Genomic DNA, 24,644 nt, shown 5'->3' with positions numbered 1-24,644 from the left:
AGGCAAACTGTCACAAGGAATCGAGGCGCCATTGACTTGTACAAATTCCAAAAGTTTAAAGACTTGATTGCAGTCGGATGTTTGATTTCAGGAACCTGGGTTGGACTGTCCCACCGTGATCTCATTAGATGTTTTTGGTTCCCCAACCAATACAACAGAGTACAAGAATCAAGATGGAGTGCATATTGAAATGTAAGCGGCATTGCTCCTTTCCAGGTGCTCTTCCTTTCCATTTCCTAACTCCTTCATCTGACACTGCACAGTTCCTCTGCAAAAGAATGGGATACCAGAAAACATATGATGAAAGAAGAAAAAGCATGTCATGTCTCAAGATGATTCAATGAGGTCAGTGTAAACAGAAAAAAAACAAAGCGAAGGGTATACAGCATGAATACGAGACATGCCAATAAGGAGCCAATGCAGATTGACATGGAAATCGTATATTGGCTACTCTGACCAACTGCCTGTAAAAATATACGAGCTCCCCATCCACTCTTCATATGAAAATTTTTGAACCACTTGAGATGAGAAATATAACACCTGATATTAGAAACATAACTCTCAAGCTAGAGTATATAATCTAGACACATAAACAACAGTAATGCCATGATGACATTGAAGAATGAAATCAAAGCGACCACAAATATATAAGGAGAGACATTAATAAAATACATTGATCATGACAAAAGAGACTGATGACCAATAATAATCATGAACTGATATTTCCAGAACATTTAAATTTTTTTTTGCCGGCACAACCTTTGGCCTCAGCATATTCAAGACACAGATACATAATATGGAATGTCTATTTAACTGAAATAGAGACCGGCCACAATAGAGACAAAAGGTAGAACACCACTTTAGAAGGGAAAAATGAAGCTATCATAACAGCAATACTGAAATGCTTTTAGATTGCCTACAAAATAGCAATTCTAAAATAGATGCACGGACAAATGAACAAAACCGGAAATTCCTTTTATTGCTGTTATCGAACTTGGCTCTGGTACTTAGTTAATGTTTTACCCAGAAATAATTGATAAACAACAATAAAAAAGAGAATAAACAATGCTCAAAAAGACAGAAGAAATTATCCTGGGAAAACCCTTCTACTTGAAGGGAAAAACCCAGCCACACCACAAAAAATCACTTTTATCGATAATATAAAATATTCCAGTAGAATACTTTTCACTTGATGTGATATATCATATATATAAAGAATAGAGAGACTTCATTACACAACTGAAGGTCTCTCCATTTTTCAAATAAAAACTCTTCATATTTCCATACGCATTCCTCTTTGCATGATGCATGACACATTATATTATTAATGACACATTATATTATTACAAATGTCTTATTCAACTGAAGATGACCATAATGGTCATATTTTTATAAAATCAGGGATAAAGATCTCTTTGCAGCTACAATCTTCAACACATTTCATCTATAGAAGAGGTCATCAATGCAATTAGCTTAATGAAAAACATTTCTAAAATTAATTAAAAGCATAGTTGGAATCTTTTCTATACAATGTTAATATTTTTGTTAAGACTGTAAATCTTTGTGCTAGCCGTTTGTTCCTGAGATTATTGTTAAAATCTTTATATTATTTATGTGTTGATTGCCAATGTGGTGGCTTGGATAAATTGTAATTGGTTTCTGCTTCTTTGATATTTACAGGGTTCACAGTATGCTAGAGAAGCTTGCACAGTTCACCGACATTCGATGTTGCCTCATTGTTGGGGGTCTCTCAGCTAATGTATAACATAAATATAATCAACTTCTTTCTTCTCTATTTTATTTGTGCATGCTAATTCTAGAGCTTCTGAAATATTTTGCATTGATTATGTTGAATACCAATTTGAATGTGAATTTAGTGATGCTGTTTGACAATATTTATGGGGAAATATAATTAAATATGTTGCAAAACACTATCTATTCAGTATTTCTGTTTCAAGATTCAGCAATGTTATGTTGCATATACCTCTACTTCAACTTTCCAGTTAGATGAATGCTTTATGGCTGTAGCAGTTAATTCCCCCCCACTTCCTCACTTCTAGTGCACATGTTTGGAAATAACACTCTTAAAAACCATTATTGTGTTGTCGCTAATTTATCTGCCACTTGCTTAGAGATTTATTTTGCTGATGTACTATTGATAATTTGTTTCTTTACACTAGCTGAAACGATTTTTCTTTATTCCTTTTTTATAGAATAACTCATAATTTTGTCAAAATTATTGCTACAAGAATATCAGTGGACCGCAAAGATATTAATTTCTTTCTATGTTCTATGAGTTGCCTTATTTCAGGTGCAGGAAGCTGCATTGAGGTCACGGCCTGATATTGTTGTAGCTACTCCTGGGCGAATGATAGATCATCTATATAATGCACAGTCTGTGGGATTGGAAGAACTTGCAGTCTTAATTCTTGATGAGGCAGATCGTCTTCTTGAGCTTGGATTTAGCAATGAAGTTCAAGAACTGGTAATGTGCTAAATAATGTTGCAATTGAAATGGCACTGCTTGTTATTAGTTTATTCGTTCATATATTTTAGATAATCTAGGTGGATGTAATGTGAATTAACTTTATTTTTTCTAAATGCTCAATTTTATTAGCCAAAATTAGTAATTTTAACAATGTACTTAGGTGATAATGACTTATAATTTTACAACCATAACTTCTCATTAATTTGTTGTGTGAAAATTTAGCAGAGGCAGAGTAGATCTGATAGTTTATCATACAGTTTATTGTTTTTGCAAATTGGTAACAATAAAGGCTTGAGTGATGGGTTTCTTAGCTATGTTTTAGGCTTGTCCCAGAGACCACTACACCTAGACTGAACAGGTCCAGACGCAGAAAGAGGTTGCCTGGTTGTCTGTATGACTTGGATATGTAACAGATGGACCCTGAGAAACTCCAGGCAAAGAAATAAAAATTAAATAAACACATAAAAAAAGTCAAACACAATATTTTGATTCAAAAAGTTCTCTTTTAAATATTTATGATATGCAAATGCAATTGTGTATTCATTAAACTAGTGATCCAGCAACACATAAAAACTGTTATCCCCGTGAAGATCCCTGATTTCTCTTTCAGGTGTTATTCAGCTGGGGTGAGTTATAAGGATCCCCATATACAAATCTGTGTGGCTGGAGCATGAGCCATTGGGAGCTGCTTCCATCTGGTTTTGGATATAGCTATGGAGGAGGGAGGCACAGCCAGGATGAATTGCTTAAAATTTTATTTATGTTACTAATCTTTGTCCTGGTTTGGGTCTGTGTCCACATGTTATATTTGCCAATTTAGACAATTTAGTTTTGAAGTTAGGTTCCTTTTGGGTTCTTGTATACAAAAATATGTACATGTATATATGTGTGTGTTTGTGTATCTATCTATCCACCTGTGTGCTTATAAAAGCATGATTAATAATTGAAATTGTCATTGATGCTATCTAGTAGCAACACAACTATTCCCTTTGTTGCAACCCCACATGCAGATGGAAAAAGTAGTCTTTATTATTTTGTATATCTTGCCAAGATGGACCTAAATATGGGGTATTTGATTGTGTTATATTGCTGATAGAAGTATCTTTTGTAGTGGACGGAAGTGATGCGGACAATGAGGAGAGTTTTCTCCTTATATTCGACAGTTTATGCTGTTAGCCAAAGTATTAATTGTGTAAGCATTAGTCATCTTATGTTGTCATTTGTTCCCGATGGGTAATTGGTTTGGCAGTTCCGAGAGGTTGGTAACACATTACAAAATTAATTAATTAATTTATAAAATAATATTAGCAGACTAATAATTAATAATCTGACTATTACTTACATAATCAATACTTAAGCTAACAACATCTTTATTTATGAATGCTCAGCATAAAATGCTGACTACACTCCTACATGAGAACCTTCCAAAGATCATGCTAGAAGCACCATGGACACCATGTCTTCCGTGAAAGGTGTTGGAAGAAAGCTTAATGATCGAGACATTAAAAAAATATTTTAAAAAGAATTTGATTATAATAAACTAAATTATAGTAAAAAACCTTAGGCTCACTGTTGCATCAAAAATATGACAAAATGTGTCAAGGGTTTGGTGTGTCCAAGACAAACCCATATGCCAAACTGTATGATCCCTAGCTGTAATGTCCCCTTTTAGGGCGCCTCGAAAAATCAGGATAATAACTTTAACTTCTCATACTTACTCTATCTAGATACTAGTACATAGGTTAAGTAATGCACAATATCACCTTGCTAATTCCAATTTAATCTATATATATATATATATATATATATATATATATATATATATATATATATATATATATATATATATATATATATACAAAGATGATTTGGTTTATATATGTACACAGTCTAAGTATAGTTCTGATTTTCTTACTAATTTTTCACACACACACACACACACACACACACACACACACACACACACACACACACACACACACACACACACACAAGGATTCTTTACCCTTAATATAATATTGTATGCTGTTACTTGGTATTAATTTTTAGATATTCATAGCAGCCAATAACAATTCTGTAGTAATAAACTACATCTAACTCTGCTAAGAGAAAATGCTTAAACAAACACATTCAGAGGTTATAAACAGATGGCTTATCGTGGTCTACATGAAGAATTGTAGCTACAAATATTGCAACGACTTCTGTTTTCCTTTTGGGCCTATCTATCAAAGCAGAAAATTCCTTACCTGTAATCTACACAACCCCATCGATCAGACCTTGTTTAGAATTCATGATCTTCTTTATCTTCAGCTCACTAATATCTCCTAAGAAAGTCATTTCCTGTTTCCTCACCTTCATCTTTATGAGTGTATCCATTTTGAAATAGTTGAACGAAAAAGGAATGCACGTCATTTTACATTTATAACCTTAACTTTACCGGGCTTTGGAAAAAATACCAGTAGAAATCATGATGACTGATTACAGTTATGAGCTGGCCTGCTCAAAATTGTGTGAAACCTGTTGTTTAAATAAATATTATTCTTAAAATCAAGATCCTTACTTTAAAAAGTCTGTATATTAGTGAGGTTTTGTACAGATTTGGATTTGACTGGATAATAAGTATGGCGAATATCTCAATTAAAAGGGACAAATCTCATAAAACTTGAAAATGGTAAGTTCCTAGAAAAAGGTCTCTCTAGAAGACTATTTAGTACTCTGATCCCGGAGTTATGACTCATCTAAATGAGCTTAGAAGGGAACCATGTTAGCGAGTTAATCATTAAACAATAAGCCTTGAAAAAGCTTTCACCAATGTGATAAATACATATATACATATACATATGTTGAATTTTTAATTTTATATATACATATGTATATAATTTTGATGATATGTTCAACTCCACATATACTTGTATATATTTTTATTAAATAATAAACAAATTCTAATTTAAATATCCAAATATGCCAGGGTATTTCAAATTATATTATGTATAGGCTTTTGGAATATTTGCTTAATTAAATGACCATCTGCCAGTCTATTTCTGTCTTTGTAGACATGTTCGAATTATGTTTCATTAAAAAAGCTTAATAAGTTAACAGCCCTTTCTAAGGTTTAGTTGGGTTTCTAATTTGGAGAACCTTGGGATCTCATAGCATTAATGATTATTTGAGAATCACCCTCAATTTCTAGATCCCTAATCCCTAATTCTTTACATAACATTAAACCAATTATCAAAGCCTTATCTTTTGCCATATTGTTTGTGGTTATGTTGATAGGTTTTTCCAATTCAGCTTGTATTGTACCTTCCCAAGAATGTATTATGCAACCAATACCTGCTTCACCAGGATTGCCTCTTGAGGCTTCATCAAATTTTAGCTTAAATCATCCATATTGTGACTAAAACCATTTACAAGTAGCCCTATCTGCTTTGCTTTGTGTCCCTCCTTTGCCGTATTGGGGTGGAATGATTAAACCACACCAGTTTTTCCTTATTTTTCTATCCCATAGAGAGAAAATGCCTTCTATATGATTAGTGTTCCCGAGCCTATTGTTAGTAGTTTTCACAATACTAGCTTCTATCTTGTTTATCAAAGAAAAGTGGTCATTTTCTTGTCTTGAAATATCCTTCAATTTCTCTCTTTCCAAGGTTCCCAAGCTATTATTGAAGGAGATATGATCCATATGTCTGTATTACAATAATAGATAAGTCGTCTATTATTAGTTAATGGTTATCTCTTGTAAATATCTATTAAGCTTTAGTTTGCTTTCATGTTTTGCTTTCTCTAGAATAGCATGTTTCTGTTCTTTATGATCGTTTCCTAAGGAAACATTGTCTCATTCTTTTGTATAAATTGACCTTTCGGTCTCTGTTAATAACAAGCAAGTTTTTTACCAATTACTTCTGTAATAGTCTGTATATAAATTATTCGTTAAATAAGTAGGCCACACTTCAAGAAAGTTAACCAAGTTTTTAGGATGGGTTGAAGCCTAAAACCCAACACGATTTATAGCTAATCTCATTACAACATTTTTTGGCATAAGGGCAATTGAAAAGGATACGATTAACTGTTTCTTCATCTTGTTTACATAGTATGGATCTTGAAGGCCCAAAATATCCAAGTTTTTAAAATCCATTCTGCTGTTAGTATTCTTTTTTGAAGGGCTGCCCATAGGAACATTCCAGCTTTCAAAGAGGTTTTGTTCCAACGCAAATTAAGAGGGATGTCGATATTTTGGCAAGATTGTAATTTTGTTGTTTCCATTCTATACTTCATATTTTCCATCATTGGAGCCTTCCCAAACAAGATTATCGTGTGAAATAGTAATTTTGTTGTATCCATTCTTAACTTTATATTTTCCATCGTTTGAGCCTTTTCAAATAAGATTATCCTTTCTGTTTTTTAGGGTCAAACGTCTAGTTTGAAGAATTTAAGTAAGCAATGTTTTATGCTCATTTGGTAGAGGAATGTTATCCATTGATTTCTATTGCCATCCTAGAGAAGGATTGCTAGCATTTTTGAGATATAACCATCTAGTTTAACTCCCCATGCTTGTGACGAAACTTCTTTGATTCTAAGATTAAGCCCCAATGTATTTATTGGTTCATATGCAGCCCAAGAATCATCCCAAAAAAGGGCATTTTCTCCATTACCAAAATCCCAGGTTAAGTAATCAGTGATGATATCTTTACAATTAATCATAAAGTTCCAAATATGTGATCCTTAAGTTAAATTTCTCGTTCTAAAAATATTGATAGGGTTTGCTTCCTTAACGTATTTGTTTAGTATAATTGAAGCCTATTTTCTCTTAGGGTTTTGAAAACGGTTCCAGACTAATTTAGTTCCCAAAGCCTTATTTTGCCATTGTGGGTTTTTAATACCAAGCCCTCCAGGTAGGATGGGTTTACAAATGTGAGCCCATTTAATCATCACAAATTTGTTGTGATTAGAGGTCCCTTGCCAAAAAAATTTCCCGAGTTTGCTATCTATGATTTTCTTAAAATTGGTAGAAATAGGGAGCTCAAACATTTGACATTTGATATGTTGGGATGGCTGATAAGACAGATTTAACCATCATTGTTATGCCAACATTTGATAACCATCCTTCTTTCTAACTTCTCGCTTTGTTATGCATCTCAGAAATTATAGCTTTCCAAAGTTGTTTATTTTGATGTCCTTTGTCTAAAAGTATACCAAGGTTTTTGTAGGGAAAGTTTCAAACCTTGAATTTGGGGATTTTATATATACCTTGTTCTACTGATGGTTTAGCGTTGAGGAAAAATTTAAAATATTTATTTACATTTGCTTTTTGTTAGGGTTAGAGATAAAAAATAACATTTACATGCAAGTATAACCAATAACATACATGAATAAAGCACAAATAAATCAAATAGAAGACACAAAGATTTAATGTGGTTCACCCAATCCTTGGGCTATGTCCACCAAACAACACATCCAATATTATTATCTAGTGATTCAACCTAATTACAATCTGCAATCCCTCGTAACTCAATACTGCTACAAGAAGCCTATTAAATCATCATACCATACTAAAATCCCTAACCCTAAGCCATTTTATACAAGACTATTGGTTACAAAATTAGGGCTAGAACATGTGGTCCAGTAGAAAAAATAACTCTTGACATCTATTATAATAATAAAATCATTTAAATAACGACTCTAGGATCCTCCATAGGGCTCTGCCCCTTGACCCCATCATAAGGGCATTGCCCCAAAACCCCTGTAGAAAAAATTGGGGGGAAACTGCGACGAAGGAAGTGGGAAAGAACTAACCTTCGAGTCTGATTAGGCTTTACATAAAAACACTTTTTAGCTTGAAGTCTCCATATTTAGGTTAAGAATATCTTTGAATTGTCTAGCTTCTTCCATGGTGCTTGTGCCTAGAAGAATAGTGTCTTTTGCAAGTTGTTGTTGGGTTATGTTGGGAGTTGTGTCCTTCTTAGACCTATGATCAAGATAGGGGTGTGTTGGTACTAAAATTGGATCTATTTGATTATTCTCTTTATCAATTATTTTCCTTCTTACAATTCTATCTCTTGACGAGTCTCATTGTCCATGTCTTTTGATTGGTTTATAATTATATAGAAATTGATTTCATCAGAATTATTGTATGAATTGTAATTGTTGTGACCATTTACCTCCTAAATAGTCAAACCTCCATGCACAAATTTAATCAAAACTTCACTAGAGAAACTAGGTTTTAAATTGGAGGTTTGTGTTGCTAAGTTGTAAAAACTACCATCTAAATATTATTCATTGCTTCCTATTTGAAGATTGCCATGTCATGCTCATATCCTTTAAAAATGGTGGTAGTCATATTATACAGGAATCAATTTGTGACCATCTTATAGGTTTTATATGCTGAGAGTCTATTCTTAGATTTATTAGAAATCTAACCTAATGAGTCCTAAGGAATTAGTTTCTATACCTATGATTTCCCCTATTAAGTTTCCTATCTGTTTGAGAATTCTACTATGCAATAATTCCATAGGAAAGTTTTTAATAACTACCCATGTTGGGATGAGTAGAGAAACAAAATTAACTGCATTAGAATTTGATCTCCACTTAAAAAATTCAATATAATAACCTTCATAGAGACAAATAGGACCATTTAATAGCGAATTCCCAAACGATCTATATGTTTACAATCTATATATATAAAATTATCTGAAAGTTTATTGTTACCTACTTGTTTACCGAAGGTCACCTTCATCCATTCAACAATGTTGTTCGTGGAGGAAAGGACCGCACCAATAAGAAAATAGTCCATGTTTACTGCAATGATGCGAGTATTCTTTTGTATATCCGTCTCTCAATACAATCATGTTACATTTATTCTCAATTCCCCTCCATATCCATCATCATTACTTGGATTATTTGGCTTTGAGGTTCTCATGATATGAAATAGGGGTTCTTTATGGTTTGTTCCAAATATTTCTACTTCCTGGTTAAACTAAACCATTCTTTGAGGATTGCTAATTGAGCCCTTATTATTTTGTGCGTGGGTGCTTGGACTAGGATTTAATATTGTAGAAGATAAGGTTGTTGCTTTATTTATGTAGTCCATTCCTTCCACTCGCACATTGCCTAATGTTGGATTGCATTGTTTGGCATGCTTTCCATGTTCTCTTCCAGGGTTTCCCAAAGGAGTTTTTTTGGCCCCAAAGGCTGTTGTCAAATTAATGCTTGATATGGGAGTAACCTTTAATAACCCTTAATATTTTATCACCTCTCTAGTGTGCCGTAGCCATTATAGACTTGGATTGACCCTTATGGACCGTAATCTAACCTTTTTCATAATTTTGCTGAGAAGGAATCTGAGAAATGTTTGCTGAAAAAGGGGCTTTGATCCTTTGACAAGGATGACTTATTTTCCCTATTTTAATGATCAAGATTTAATCCTGAAGACCCAAAGATTATATGAGAAGTGGTTTGAGGTTTGTGATACCTCCTATCCTCCGATGGAATGGTGGTCTTGAAGTACCTTGTTCGCAGATTATCAGATTACTGATGCCCTACCTTAACAGTTGGAGGCTTCAGGTTTCTCCAGCTATCAGATTCTTGTTCATGATTTCGAGTCACACCTTTTGCATGTCTTATTGGTTTCTCAATTGACAATGAATTAATTCTTGATGATTCTTTTGTTCCAAAGAAGTCATTGAAGGAGTTGAATTTGCTGATTCCTATTTGCAAATGCTTTTTCACATATTTTGTTTTATTGAAAAAATCAGATTGTCTCTTTGCATTAATCACTTGTAGAGTGGAACTTTTGTGAGCCATCATTTACGTCTCAAGGTGAGTTTTGTTTTGGGAATGAGTGATCATAATCAAGCCTTTTCTGAGTTGCAACGTTTGGACCCTACCAGACAGCCAGGTGGGTCCAGGACTTCAATGTGTCCGGATTTCGCTAGGGTTCATGGCGGGTCCTCATAGGGTTTGTACGACAGACCGTGGGTTTGATGGACTAGTGTGGACCCACAGTCCGTGGCACAAACTCTTTGATGACCCGCCATGAACCCACTTGTTTTTTAGTAGACCCCGAGGAACCCAAGAGGATCCCACGCTGACCCTTAGGAACCTGCGCAAATCCATGACTCTAGTGGCAAAACACTGGAAAAAAAGCACATCACTCATTTTGTTTCTCATTTGCTCTCTTATTTAGCTATGTCATTTTGGTGTGCCCATTTTGCAAGTTTGAAGAGAAGGAGCTAGAGATTGATTTTGGAGTCATAAATCCTTCCAAGAATCAGCATTAAGTGTTCTAGGTATGCTTTTGATCATTTCTTTTGGTTCTTTGATAGTTTGTTTTATTTTTTTAATTGTTCTAAACTTTTTTAAGTTTTTGTATAAGTTTTGAATTTTTTTTTGTTCGGTTTTGTTATAGATTGCAATAATGAGTAGTCCGAACACAGTGGGTGAGTAGGGGTCCCAAAATTTTCAAATTGAAAAAGGTTTCTCTCTGGAAGTATATGGAAATGTAAGTTTTGTAATTCCTAATATAAAACTTCATTTTCTAGGCCCTGGGGGTAAAGGGATCTATATGTGTGAGGGCTCAGAGACAAAAAAGAAGGGGTTGCCAGCTTCTCAAATAGCATCTGTATTACAAGAACAAGAAGCTACAGGTTAGTTTCAAGGGGGAAATAAGAAAAGTCAACAAACAAACTACGAACACCATCCCCTCAAATAACCACTATACATCATTTCTTCTTAACTATGACTTCTAGGGATGAAGAAGATGAGAAATACTCGAGATCAGTAACCGCAAGAGAGGCCCATTAGATAGGGCATATAAAACAAATTAAGAGAAACTACAGATATAAAGGTTGGACGTTGCCTCTTTGTGAATGGTCTTCCATTCAATCTAGTTAGATCACCTTATTGGAGAGAGATGGTGGAAGTGATAAATCAAGCAATGTTTTCCAAGGTCCTGGATATGAAAAGGTGAGAACCACCATATTACGTATTCAGAAGAAAATGTAGACAACCTTCTCAAACCAATAAGAGATTCTTGGATCAAAATGGGAGTGACTATTGTCCTTGATGGATGGAAAGATTGCAAAAACCTTCCATTAATAAATGTGATTGTTGTCTCTCCCAAGATGGCAATGTTTTTGATGGCAGTTGATTGTGAAAGAGAGGTAAAATATGTTGAATTTATTGCTCGGATTGTCATTGAGTCCATAGAGTCCGTGGGTTTTGATAATGTTGTCCAAGTAGTAACAAACCCGATATGAATCCATATTGTCCGTGGGTGTTGATAATGTTGTCCAAGTAGTAATAGACATGATATGAATCCATATCGTCCATGGGTGCTTTGGTAGAGGCACGATATGATCACATCTTTTGGACACCATGCACCATCCACTCCTTGAATTTTGTGATGAAAGCAATTGACACCTAAATTTAATGGGTGAAAAAGGTATATGGAGGAGCCCAAGGAGATCCAAATGTTTGTGACAAATCAACATATGTCAAGCAAATTTTGAAAATTTTCTTCAATTTGGAATTATTGAAGGTAAATCTTGAAATTTAATTTTCATTTATCATTTTGTCATGTATATTGTTGAATACAATATTTTTTGTGTTGTTTACATATTTAAATGCATTATTAATTTACAATTAACTTGTTATTAGGTGGTAGAAACTCATTTTGCTTCATACGTCCTTAGACAACTTGTGAGGGTGACTGATGCATTGTCCTAGATGGTTAATAGCTTAGATAGCGATTCTGTCTAGAAACCCCTGGATGTTGACGTCAATGCATTCTGGTTCTTAGATGCCTTTAGATTCTCCCTAGATGCACCCAGGAAGTGCCGCTTGGGCTTGGGCTTGTCGATGCTTGTGGAGGCGCTTTTTGGGGTATATTGTTGGTCCATGGATTTCCCTAAACTATATGGATTTTATTATGAGGGCATCTTCTTATAAGTTGAGTTTACCCATGTAAAAAATTGTTTTTTTGGCCAAGACAAATGACATGCCACAAATGCTTTTCTTAGGTTTGGTGATACTTTTCTAAGGATGTATATGTGATTGCTGCAGAGAATTCAACTGTTTGTAATGGCTGTATGTGATTTTGTGCATTTTATTTTATCTTTCCTATTTCTTGGCAACAACCTTTGACCACTTTGTGGAGTTTTGGAGTTGTTGATTTAAATATTTCTACTTTCTAGGCAAAAGCAAGTCCTGAGGCCAATCAAGAAAGTCATAAGTTGATTGTATACCTAGGTAGTCAAGTTTAACCAAATGACTATGTTATCATTGTTTGGAAATGCAGGAAAGCATCCAAACTGTCTTATGAAAATTAGATTTTCTATCTGATTTATGCATGTCAATTGTAGTTGACAAATTTTATTTCTGATTCTTTTGAGGTATCCCAACATTTCAAATTGTGGAGCCTTCCATTTTGAGGTGAGGAATTGTCTTTCGCTGCTTACCCATTATTTGTGAAAAGATGTGGTTGAAGTCATTGTCCTTCAAAACATATTAATGCCCTGGCTTGTTGGGCTTTTAAAGCCTAGCTTAGGTAGCTAAGGTACTTGGAATTTTTGATTCCAAGCTCACAATTGAATGATTTACTTTTGTATATTTCTTGCATTTCTTTGTGTGTATACACACACACACACTCATATATATACATATATATACATGCATACACACACACATATATACATACAAATAGATGTGTGTGTGTGTGTGTGTGCGTGTGTGTATTAGACGCATCCAAAATTCAAAAAAGAAATTCGTGTATCCGCACACATGACTATGCTTTGGTTTGCCGACACTAATGATCCTTGTTTGGGGGACATCTATGATGCCATGAACTCAATGCTAGAGAGAGTGAAATCAGTAAGTTCAATACAATCCTCTATCCTTGTTTACTGATAGATTTTAATTTTTAAATTTTTAATGGACATTACATCAAGATAACTTACATGGACATTTGACATACGAGGTCATTCATAGGAGAGAGTATGATCCAAAGGACACTTTGTACAAAAGTTGGAGTCAGTTGTTCTTCATCGTTGAAACAAGATGATTACACCTTTACATCTCTTGACATATGCACTAGCTTCGAGGTATTTTAGTGCTAAGATACTTGCTATTCCTAGTATCATGCTACCATATAGAGATTTTGAGGTTGCTAGTGGGTATAAGAAGGCATTCAATAGGCTCTTTAGCAATCCTGAGGTGACATCAAATATTAGGAGAGAGTTTGTAGAGTTTGTCTTAGGAAAAGCATGCTAACCTTGATTCAATTAATGGGCAACGTAGAATGGATGGTATTAGATGGTGGTACCTACATGGAGAAGTCTATATCTACCTCTAGCCTCTTGCCATTAAGATCCTATCACAAGTAAGTTTTAAGTTTTTTCTCCTTTTTTTATGGCCACTTGCGTTGAAGAATTAACTTTCTTAAATTTATATAGTATTTCTAATTTTTTTAAAAAAATTTTGTTGGTTGCCTCTCTATGTTATGAGCTCTTTTGCTTCTAAGAGGAATTGGAGTACAAACTCCTTTTTATCCACTCAATGAAGCATAACCATTTGGGTTTCAAAAAAGTGGAGGACTTAGTATATATTCACAACTACTAGTGTCTCTTGCCATGCAAGGATCCAAAATACAAGAAGGGGCCAAACCAGTTGTGGGATGTAGCCCCTCAGTTTGTTGACTTTGATATGACCATCCAGGATCTAGCTAGAGCTACCTTGTTGGATTTCGATGATACAACACCATTTCGGGGTAGTGGAACTGATTTGGGTTCTAGTGATGAGGATCTTGATTTAGTTGCAGGTGGGGATGAAGCCATTGATCCCTCATTTTTTGATGACCCATTCGATCCTCAAAAGGCATTGATACAATGATAAACTATTAAACACTTGTCATTATGATTTTCATTTATCCTTATGTTTCAAACTTTATTATTTGACGAATTAGTCTATGTTTTGAAATTTCCTTTTGCAATTCAGTAATTCAATATATGACTTTCTTTAGAATTGTGAACATAAATTAATGGGCGAGTATTTAATGCTTATCTTTGACATTTGACATTGATCAATGATCAAGCAACATATACTCTTAGTATGAAAAATAATGGAAAGAAAAATTGCCCGAACCTATGAATCCGAACTCGAATTTGAATCTGCCCCTAAACCTATACCAACAACTCAGGGACTTTTCTATATATGTGTATTTATTTATGATTATTAGTTTTATTTTATTATTATTAATAATTAATAATAATTCTATAATTCCAATATTATTTTTATGTATGTAGTATGACATATTATTATTTATATGATAATAATTTATCATTTATTATTTAATTTTTCTAATAATATATTTATTATTTATTCACTCTACAATATTATTATTATTAATTTGGTTTAATCTTTAGAAATAGGGGACATCGTGCTGGTTGCACACCCACTTGCACTTAACTAGGATTGTGATTAGAAACTATTACATCCCCTATTTTGTTGATTTTGAAAATTTATTTAGTTGTTGATATTTCAGGCTAATCCAAAACCGGTGGTTGAATTGGTTACTCATTTTGATTTCATATGAATCGAAATATTGGTTATATGTTATGTTTCATGTAGAATGGAAGATTTTGGGTAACCATATGCTATTACATGAATTGGAAATGGTTAGTTAATATGGTTATTAGTTATGATGACTAATTTTCATTTGAATTTTGTGGAAGTATGCTTTCACCATGTTAATTCTTCTTCTAGGAGTGAGGCGATGGGGGGTAGCACTGGTAGAGAGGGAATAGGGCATGAGTGCACCAACTTGCCACTGGGCTAGCAAGTATGAGTCTAAGCCACCGTGGTGAGGATAAAAAAGACTGGACAAACAAGGCTATGGCAATTGTCCACCATGAGCTAACTAGGTCTTCTAATCTAAAAATATACATAAACATATATTCACATGAACATTAAGTGAAATAAAAACAATTGTTACTTTTGATTTGGGAGTCTAGATGCTTTGCATCTTTCTTGTAATGTCAGACACAACTTATCATATAAATAATACCCATAGTACTTACGTACATTTGTATGTGTTACATGTATGTATATGTATGTATGCATATATTTAAATATAATGTGTGTAAGCATAGGTATTTTTGAAATATAATGTATATGTATGCATGTGTATAAATAACATGTACAAACATGCATAAATAATATGACTGTTATTGATATAATAAATTAATGGGAAGGATTCTATTTTTCTTCTTTTTTTATGTCAAATTAATTGAATGCATGAAGTCCATCAGCCTCTTATATTTTCCTCATTATTTCAGCCCCTTAGCATTTTTTTCTCAAGTTCTATCAAGATTGTAACTCATGCTCGCCACCTTGCAAATCTTTCATTCATGTAACTCTTTCTTGATCGGGCATTATTCCCGTGTAACCGAGCATTGCTCTATAAGATGGAAGATTGCAGCCGCTCAAGGGCTTGCTTTCAAAATACAGCAAATCTATACTTTTGTATGCTATATTTCATATTAGTAAAATTTCGTCTTATTAGTGGTGCCAATAGAGGTCAGTAAGTCCAACATTGGAGCTTGCAACTTGGGTTCTCAGGATGCATTTTGTTTGCATCACAACCCCGTTAGGTTGTATTTTGGAAATGCTTTTCTTATTCCTTACCGAATCTCAAAATTGTCTAGTATTGTATTCAATCGTAGAAGTCATACATTTGATGAAATTTTTTATATTTATACTGTGAAATCTCTGCCAATCGGTAATCAATCATTGTGTCAATTATTTTATTGTTTTCATGATACAATCGGTTTGATAATTCCTACTGGCCAAGCACAAATGGATGAGAAAAGATCACACCGGCTTTGCACAGACCTGAAATATGCTATAACTTATCATTTTAAAACAAATGAGGTTCTCGTACTGAATTAAAGCAGATAATTTGTACAAGTTGTAGGCCTTTGTACAGTGGCATTAAAATTCACATGTCTCAGAGGCAGGGAGGTGTGGGGGGGCATTATAATAATGAATTCTCTTGAAAGCCATGTTTTACTCTTGATATCGTTTATAAAATCCCTTATAAGGCAAGGAACTTATTACTGTATAAACATCCTGCAAATTCCATGAAGGATGAACAATTACACTAAAGATCAGCAAGGATGGTCGCGCATGGCCAAGATGAAAGGTGTAGTTTGTGAACAATGGATTGTGGGAATACCCCTGCAAATTAAGAGATTGAATTAGTAATAAATTAAACTACATTGAAATAAATTAAAGTCTGAAATTGTAAACTGAGTCAGCTCATGGTTGGCAGTTGGTTGTAGTCTTGTTTGTCAAGTCAAGTGGTGGGTGATCGGGCATGTAGTGTCCATGTAAATCCATGTAAGTCCCTTGCCAAGGTAGATCTAGTGGCAAATGGTGTTGTTGCGATCACTAGAGGTAAGGATAACTTGCAGTCGGATGGATAGGCTGATAGGAGGGTTCCATGGTCTAACTAGTTGTCTGGTTGACATTCTTAACACTAGGATGCTTAGGTGACAAGAGGAGATGGTGTTCCTGTGCCTTATCATGTGCAAGGTAGGGCCATTTTCAGCTAAGAGTGAGAGGGGGTTACACTAGGTCCATGCTTGGGTGTTTAAGCCTTAGACAATGCTTCTCCTCACTGCCAAAGCATATACTTGCCCAAGACAGATTGGGTCTGCATTCTTAGCTTGATACGATCTAGTGGGTATTTGTATTTCCTTTCATGTTTCTTTTCAAGTTCAGCTAGATATGTATTTATTTATGTTTGGAGTTACATTTAATCCTTTCAGTTAAACGAAGTGATATTCAAATCTATCAGTTAGTTAATGATCTCTCTTTCATGCAAGTTTAATCTTTATTGTTATTGAATAAAGGGATTAAATCTCCATTTGTTAGTTAAGGCATTTCACGAGAATTAGTTAATTTGTTGTAATTGTTAATCTTATGCATGTGAATATGTAGATAGCTTATTTTGATTGATAAAATATCAGGAAACTAAGGGTTAGGAAAGTTAGTTGTTACAAGAACGAAGTCATGAATTATTAGGAACTGGCAACATAGCTTTTTATTAGTTGTATTGTATGTCTAAATGAAGCATATAAATATATTATAATATATCATCTTGGTAATTGATCTATACATTTTATCCACAACTTCTATTATATATTTAACATCAATTCATTTGTGATATTGCTATCAGGATTTAACTGTGTAATTTTTGGGTCAAATTCATTGACCCATATTTCATGAGTAGTGATTCAACATGAATCCATCTCTCATGAGAAATAAATGGGACACTCAGCACTCATTGGATCTAGGTGATGCTCACAGAGGTCAAGCATCGGGACTTCCCGGGAGGTCACCCATCCCAGTGCTACTCTAGCTTGAGCGTGCTTAACTACAAAGGTTCCTCCTTGGGGAGTGCAATCAGAGCGGGTTTAACCATGGAGGAAACTCCGTAGTTAAGTGCACTCAAGCTAGAGTAGTACTAGGATGGTCCTCTCGGGAAGTCCTGATGCTTGACCTCTGTGAGCATCACCTAGATCCAATGAGTGCTGAGTGTTCCATTTATTCCCACGAGAGATGGATTCATGTTGAATCACTACTCATGAAATATGGGTCGATGAGTTTGACCCAAAAACTACACAGTAAAATCCTGATAGCAATATCACAATTTGACTTGCTGTGGAAATTATCTCCTACTTATCAATCAATTAATTTATGAAATTATAGATATTCAGTAATTCCTTAAATATTTTAGATTATAAATAATAAATGAATTTATTATTGTAAACTTGTTTTGTATTTTTAAATCAATACCAATTTTGTATTTATAAACTAAATTTAATTTGTCACGTGTGTGTGTATATGTATATGTATATGTGTGTGTGGGTATAATATTTGTATAATATGTATATCTCTATATATATGTATGTGTGTATGTATGGATATTTATTATTGATGGACGAAAGTGGCCTAGTAAGCCATACCCATTTTATAAGTTGCTAGTAGGAGGAAGGCTATGAGCACAAGGACTAGGGAAAGGACTAGGGAAATTATAACAAAAACCCCAAAAGCTGTCAATAATCAAAGAATATATTGAAATAACTACACAAATTGTTGTAGCTATCCCCCTTTTTTCCTGATGAATACAGGGGCGATCATTGACAACCAAAGAAAGAATGATAAATTGGACCAAGGAAGGAGAGGAAACATAGGCCATGAAAGAAGGCTACGTTCCATTCCCTGATTGGAACCTTGAGCTCAAAACAAGTAATATATGTGTGTGTGTGTGTGTGTGTATTACAGCCAAACCCAGCTGTATTAAAGCTGTGAAAATGCATACTGGCAAACCTAAACCTAAATTTGTGCTTGCATTAACTTCTTAGATTTATAATTTTTTTGTATTTTTTATGGGAACCTGTTAAATTGGTCAATGAGCCAGAAATAGAGCTACCTATGTTGGATTCAATGTCATGCATATCTCTATTATTTGGGGATTTCATTAAGCCAATGGCGACGTTTATATGATAAAGAGGGAACATGATTGGGGTATAGCATTTTGATTTTGATATTGGTGCGTGTGATCTTTGGATAATTGATGAGAGTTGAATTGAGATCTGCAGAGGAAGATGGTAAAGGTTAAATTCAGTTCTGATATGTTGATCCATTAGATATTTGTTCTTGGTGGGGATATTCATTGATAAAATAGATAGTAAGTTCTAGGATAAGAAAAAGTGGGAACATGGGGAAGTTTCTAGCTAAGTTCATTGGAATCGTTCAGCCATGGGTAAATATTTAGGGTACACTGTTATAACAATTTTTATTCTACTGGCCACCGTAGAATTTCTATCAGTGAACACAATCATTCAACTAAGATATCTCTGGCATTTAAATGTTTTTTTAAATATCCACATCTACAATGTATTGCAGATTTTGGCAAGAAATAAATTTTTTAAATAGAAAAGCATTGAATTATTAAGTAAAGTATATTCTAGTTGAATAAACATGCATCTTATTACTTGAAGTTGATTGTAAAATATGTTGTAGGCAGAAGGACTGGTATGGCTGGTATTTAGAGATTAACAAATTGATGGGGAGAAATCACAGTATAAGGCAGAAATTCCCCAGAATACATAAACTTTGATAGTGAGGTGTAGCATTCAAAACAGGAAATTCTTGAATATTTGAAATTTGGAATTTGCAGGAAAGAGTGTTCGTCAATGAGAAAAGAGTTAAAATACTCAAATTTTGACAGTGAATTCTACACGTGGACAATTGAATTATTTTAAATTGGCAGTCAACATTCAAATTGTAAGATTACTTGTATGATCTCGAATTTTAATGTGGAAGCAACCTCTAGTTTACAAGGAGATAGTTTCTAATATATTCGAATAACTTTACTTTAAACACAACGAATCCACCTTTGTGGTCACCTACCAACTTTCTCACCTCTATGGTCACTAATGTAAGTTCATTAGTTTATAAGTATACTTCCGTACAAAGAAGGGAATTGTACTTTAATGATCTGCAGGTTTTCGTGAGATGGATAGAGATGTCTTGAATTTATGAAACTCATCTATATAACTAAGTAGATTTTGTTACTTCTATTGGTTCATCCAATAAATTTGCACATTTGCAAGTGCGTGAGATTGCAGTTTTATTTGTGTGCTTGCACGTGAGCATTATCACAGTTTTATATGTGTGCTTGCATGTGTGCATTTGTTAATGTACACATGCCTGTGTTAATTCATTCATGTTTGTGTGCAGGTTAATGCACACGTGCATGTTCACACTTTTGTTCATGTGCACATGCATGAGGGAGTGTGAGCAGAACTCAGCAAGAAATAAGATTGTTAGATAGTGAAGTGTTGAATTATCAAGGAAAATATATTCTAGCTGAAGAAACATGCATCTTATTTCTTGAAACTTGAAAGTAAATTATATTGCAGGCAGCACGACTGAAATGAGTAAAATGACAGTGTTATTTAGAGGAGGAAAAGCTGGGATATTAAACAATTGATGGTGAAAAATCACAATGGGAGGTGGAAACTTGCAAAAATACATAAATTTAAAATTGACAGTGTAAGGTAACATTCAAATGGGGCAATCCTGGGTGTTTGAAATTCACTTTTCAAACCAATAATGATGACACAAAATAATATTCCAATGGATATGAAAGCTGATTTGTTTTGTAGCAATTGTGACTGAGTTTTTCAAATCATATCTTATGATGATTGTACAACTGTATGGAACTATATACATATATACAGTGAGTTTTTCAAATCATATCTTAGGATTATTGTACAACTGTATGGAACTATATACATATATACAGTTACACTGAATATTTCTCTTGACATTTTGCAAACTCAAAAAACACTCAAATTTTCAGGTGCCAAACCCTATAGATTTATGTATTGATTTATAGCTTTTAAAGTCTTCTAAGCTCAATTGTATATGAATCAGTTACTAATTTTTTTATTTTATTTGGATGGACGATTTAGTTATTTTTAATAAGCCATGGGCAGATTACATTTCTAGCAAGGTCTCTGAACGTTGCACCAAAATCTAGATGCCATTTTGAAGAGGCTTTCTATTTCTGTGAAGAGTATTAACACATTAATGAAAGAGAAGTTCATATTGGTCCACGATAGATTCATGAGATCGAGGAATGGTCAATACCTAGGAATCATAATAGAGCTCCGCAACTATCTTGGCTTAGTCAATTTTATTGCAGATTTCCACCCAGTTTTTTCTGATTTTCTTATATTATACAGCCTTCAAATAAAAAAACTAATTGCAGTGATAGAACATTATTCACTAGGTCAAACATACAAGCTAATTATATAAGTTGTTTGAACAACTGAAGGACCAATTCATTCCCCGTTGGTACCTGTTTACTAGAACTGCATCAGCAGTTGGAGATTGAGATTGATGCTTTAGGGTATGCACTGAGCGAGCTATGCCATCTATCACTGCTAACTATCCACCGACCCAATCAGAAGCTATCCAGCATATGATAGGTAATGATATACCATTGTCCTAGCTTGTGAGCAGTCAAAGCATTACAATTTGGGAAAACAGCACATCATCAATACTGGTAATAAATGTCTCCAGTACCTTCAAATACTGAAGACCTTCATACTTGGAGCAGTTACACTCAAACATCAAACACCAACCAAGCAGGGCCAGTATAATTTTTAACTATCTATGTCAACTTTCATTAACAATACTACTATCAGGACATGAGATATATATTTTAATAAGTGCTTTTGGTCAATTGTGGGGGAACATAAAGCATTGCATATCTATTTATTTATTGAAAATAACCATATACATATTGTACTACTTGGTCACTAAAGACAAAATACATTATTGAAGGAGACACGGCGTTTTCAATATCTATTCTTTTTAAGATTTTATTTTTACTGATCTGGAGAAATTTGAAGTACCATTTAAGAAACTTTTAAAATTAACTCTATAAACTATTGCTAGTTAGCAGTGGATGACATTGGACATAATTCAAGCAGAATAAGTTAAAATATGTCTGCTGTTCTTTTGGTTCTATACAAGGTTTCATTTGGGTTCTTAATGTGTTGATGTGATTTTGCAGGTTAAACTTTGCCCAAGAAGAAGACAAACAATGCTGTTCTCGGCTACAATGACAGAAGAAGTGGATGAACTTATCAAGCTTTCACTTAATTGTCCTGTACGCCTTTCAGCAGATCCATTCACAAAGCGACCCTCCACACTGATTGAAGAGTAGGCACATTTTAGTTATAGTTTGTATTATCTTGTTTCCATTATGACTGACTGACTGGTCATTTGAGAAATCTAACTCTTAGGGGTACAAATCATCAAATTTTCAAAATTCCAGCTGTGATATACCTGGCGTGTTGGCATATGTTAAACATTATTCATATTTGGCATATGTAGAAGATCTTACAGTCGCCTACTTCTTGTGTTCTGAAGATCAGTTTTATGTTTTTGAAACCATTGAGAATCAATAGATGCGATACAGTGTTTTCCTTGAAACATGTGATGGTTATGCTTGCTACAGGATCCCAAGGAAACAAATATATCAGAATGTTTAATAAGTTCTATTTTTTCTTTCTCTGGAACCATGTGCTTCATTATGTTATAGCTATAACTAAAATCAAGAGAAAATGTATTTCACACTAAGAGGTGTTCTTGCCATAGAGGTGAGGGTGCGAGGATCTCAGCTTTTAAATTAGTGTGCGCAAATGGAGCATGTTTCTGAATAAGTCAAATCTAGATGTAACATTCTTAGTGAGTCTCCTTGGAAAGAGTTAATTTCTTAAAAGTGTAAGAGAGAGTACTCTCTCCAAAAAATAGATCTGGGTGGGGGGACAATTTTTCCAAATGTTATAACTTGAAATCGGTTGTTAGTTATTTTCTTCTCTATGGCACATTTTTCCATGTAGAAGGCTTCTTTTCCCAATGCTATTGACCTATCAACATCTGCCCAATTCTTGTCTGTGTCCACAACCAAGAGGCTCTAGCTGTTTTGCAAGAGATTGTTTACCGTACAGGGTAAAATGATACTTATCACATGTAGTATAGTGAGATATAACACATAATAGATACTTTATTCATATACACAATATGCACTCCAATGCTTACAATATGATTATGATGATGCTGATCCAATAGCCCCTTTGGACGATGTACATATACTTTCCCGAAGGGGTGACTCAACCCTCATGTGCCTTTTTGGATACAATTCTACCTGTCGGCTACAATGTAGATTTTACCGACATCATCCCCCCCAAAAAGAAAAGTTGTCTTCGGATGACAATTACAAAGTTACCAAGACAGATCAACAAAATGGAATACATTAACTGTGACTAACTATAACGGGATAGATCTTTTTCCGTCACATCACATTCACATTCCTCCCGTGCCTACACCAAACTAGTCTCCAAAAACACGTTGTATCTGAAGCCTTTGCTAACACAATACTATCTCCCTAGCCAATCTGACCTTGATAGCCACCCATGCTGCCTTCTTAGCTTCCAACTCCTGGGTACGCTGAGCCAAGTGTCGCTCTACTGCCTCCAACTGGATGGTAGCTCCTTTTGAGCTCTCTATGCATCTATCAAGATAGCCTCACGTCCAACACCTGTTTCGAGTGCCTCAAAGTGCAGCATCCCTCTTGAAAAGCTTGCTCCAGTGCTCTCTCCACCTCTGGCAAATAGACACTCCATGTCTGCAGCAACTGGTCACACTTCCCATGCAAGACCAAATTAGCGTCTTCAAACCCACACAAAAGTCCATGGAACACACTATTTTTGTGATTTTCTTCCGATCCCATACTCTTTCTGCCAACCAATTATATTTTATTCACTACCTGTTTATGTCTTTCCCTTCGGTACCATACCTTATTCATTGTGAGCTGTTTTGATTTATCGTTTTTTTAATTACGTTTTTTTAGAAAAGATAAAAACTCCTTGTGTTTTCCTTGCCCCCTTCTCTGTATTAGCCGAATGGTAGTTCTTCCTTCCAAAACAATATCCGTACAATACTCTTGTTCTTCCACTTGCTCACCGTACCGTGCACTGTACTTGTTTGCTCTCAAGTCCGTACAGTACATTTTCAATACTCTTGATGCAAAAGTCTTCACCCGTAGGCTTGTACCTTATATTGTTCTTGAACTACTATGGTTGTACTATTACAATAATAGATAAGACGTCTATTATTAGTTAATGGTTATCTTGTAAATATCTTTAGCTTTAGTTTGCTTTCGTTTTTTGCTTTCTCTGGAATAGAATGTTTCTATTCTTTACGATCGTTTCCTAAGGAAACATCATCTCTTCCTTTTGTATAAATTGACCTTTCGGTCTCTGTTATTAATAAGCAAGTATTTACCAATTACCTTGTAATATGGTATCAGAGCTAAATACTTAAATTTTTTCGGAAAAATTTATAATTTCTTCTTGAAATTATTTGTTTAAATTTTTCCAAAATTATTTCAGCTAATTTCTCCAAAACCCACCTAGGGTTTTTCTGCTTGGAGAAATTCCCGAATTACGAGTCTGCAAATCGCGTGGAAATCGTGGCCATTTTTTGGAGACTCGCGTTTTTGGGGTGAAAATCTGCA

General features: G+C 34.4%; 1 protein-coding gene across 2 annotated transcripts in view; it reads left to right on the top strand.

Moving 5' to 3' along the window:
• The window catches only part of LOC149555106 (DEA(D/H)-box RNA helicase family protein), a 144,845-nt gene that overhangs the window by 56,179 nt on the left and 64,022 nt on the right, over positions 1–24,644 (top strand). For both annotated transcript variants that reach the window (XM_089829110.1, XM_089829109.1), the window contains exons 5-7: positions 1,681–1,759; positions 2,312–2,485; positions 22,137–22,285. In XM_089829110.1, the coding sequence (XP_089685236.1) occupies positions 1,681–1,759; positions 2,312–2,485; positions 22,137–22,285 (402 nt within the window). The remainder of the gene's footprint in view (positions 1–1,680; positions 1,760–2,311; positions 2,486–22,136; positions 22,286–24,644) is intronic.

This window comes from Cupressus sempervirens, chromosome 5 (genome assembly GCF_028749045.1).
Source record: "Cupressus sempervirens isolate cs-2001-9-10 chromosome 5, ASM2874904v1, whole genome shotgun sequence".
In the NCBI taxonomy this organism is placed as follows: Eukaryota; Viridiplantae; Streptophyta; class Pinopsida; order Cupressales; family Cupressaceae; genus Cupressus; species Cupressus sempervirens.
The sequence above is the reverse complement of the archived record's forward strand: the minus strand, read 5'-3'. Positions and strand labels throughout refer to the sequence as shown.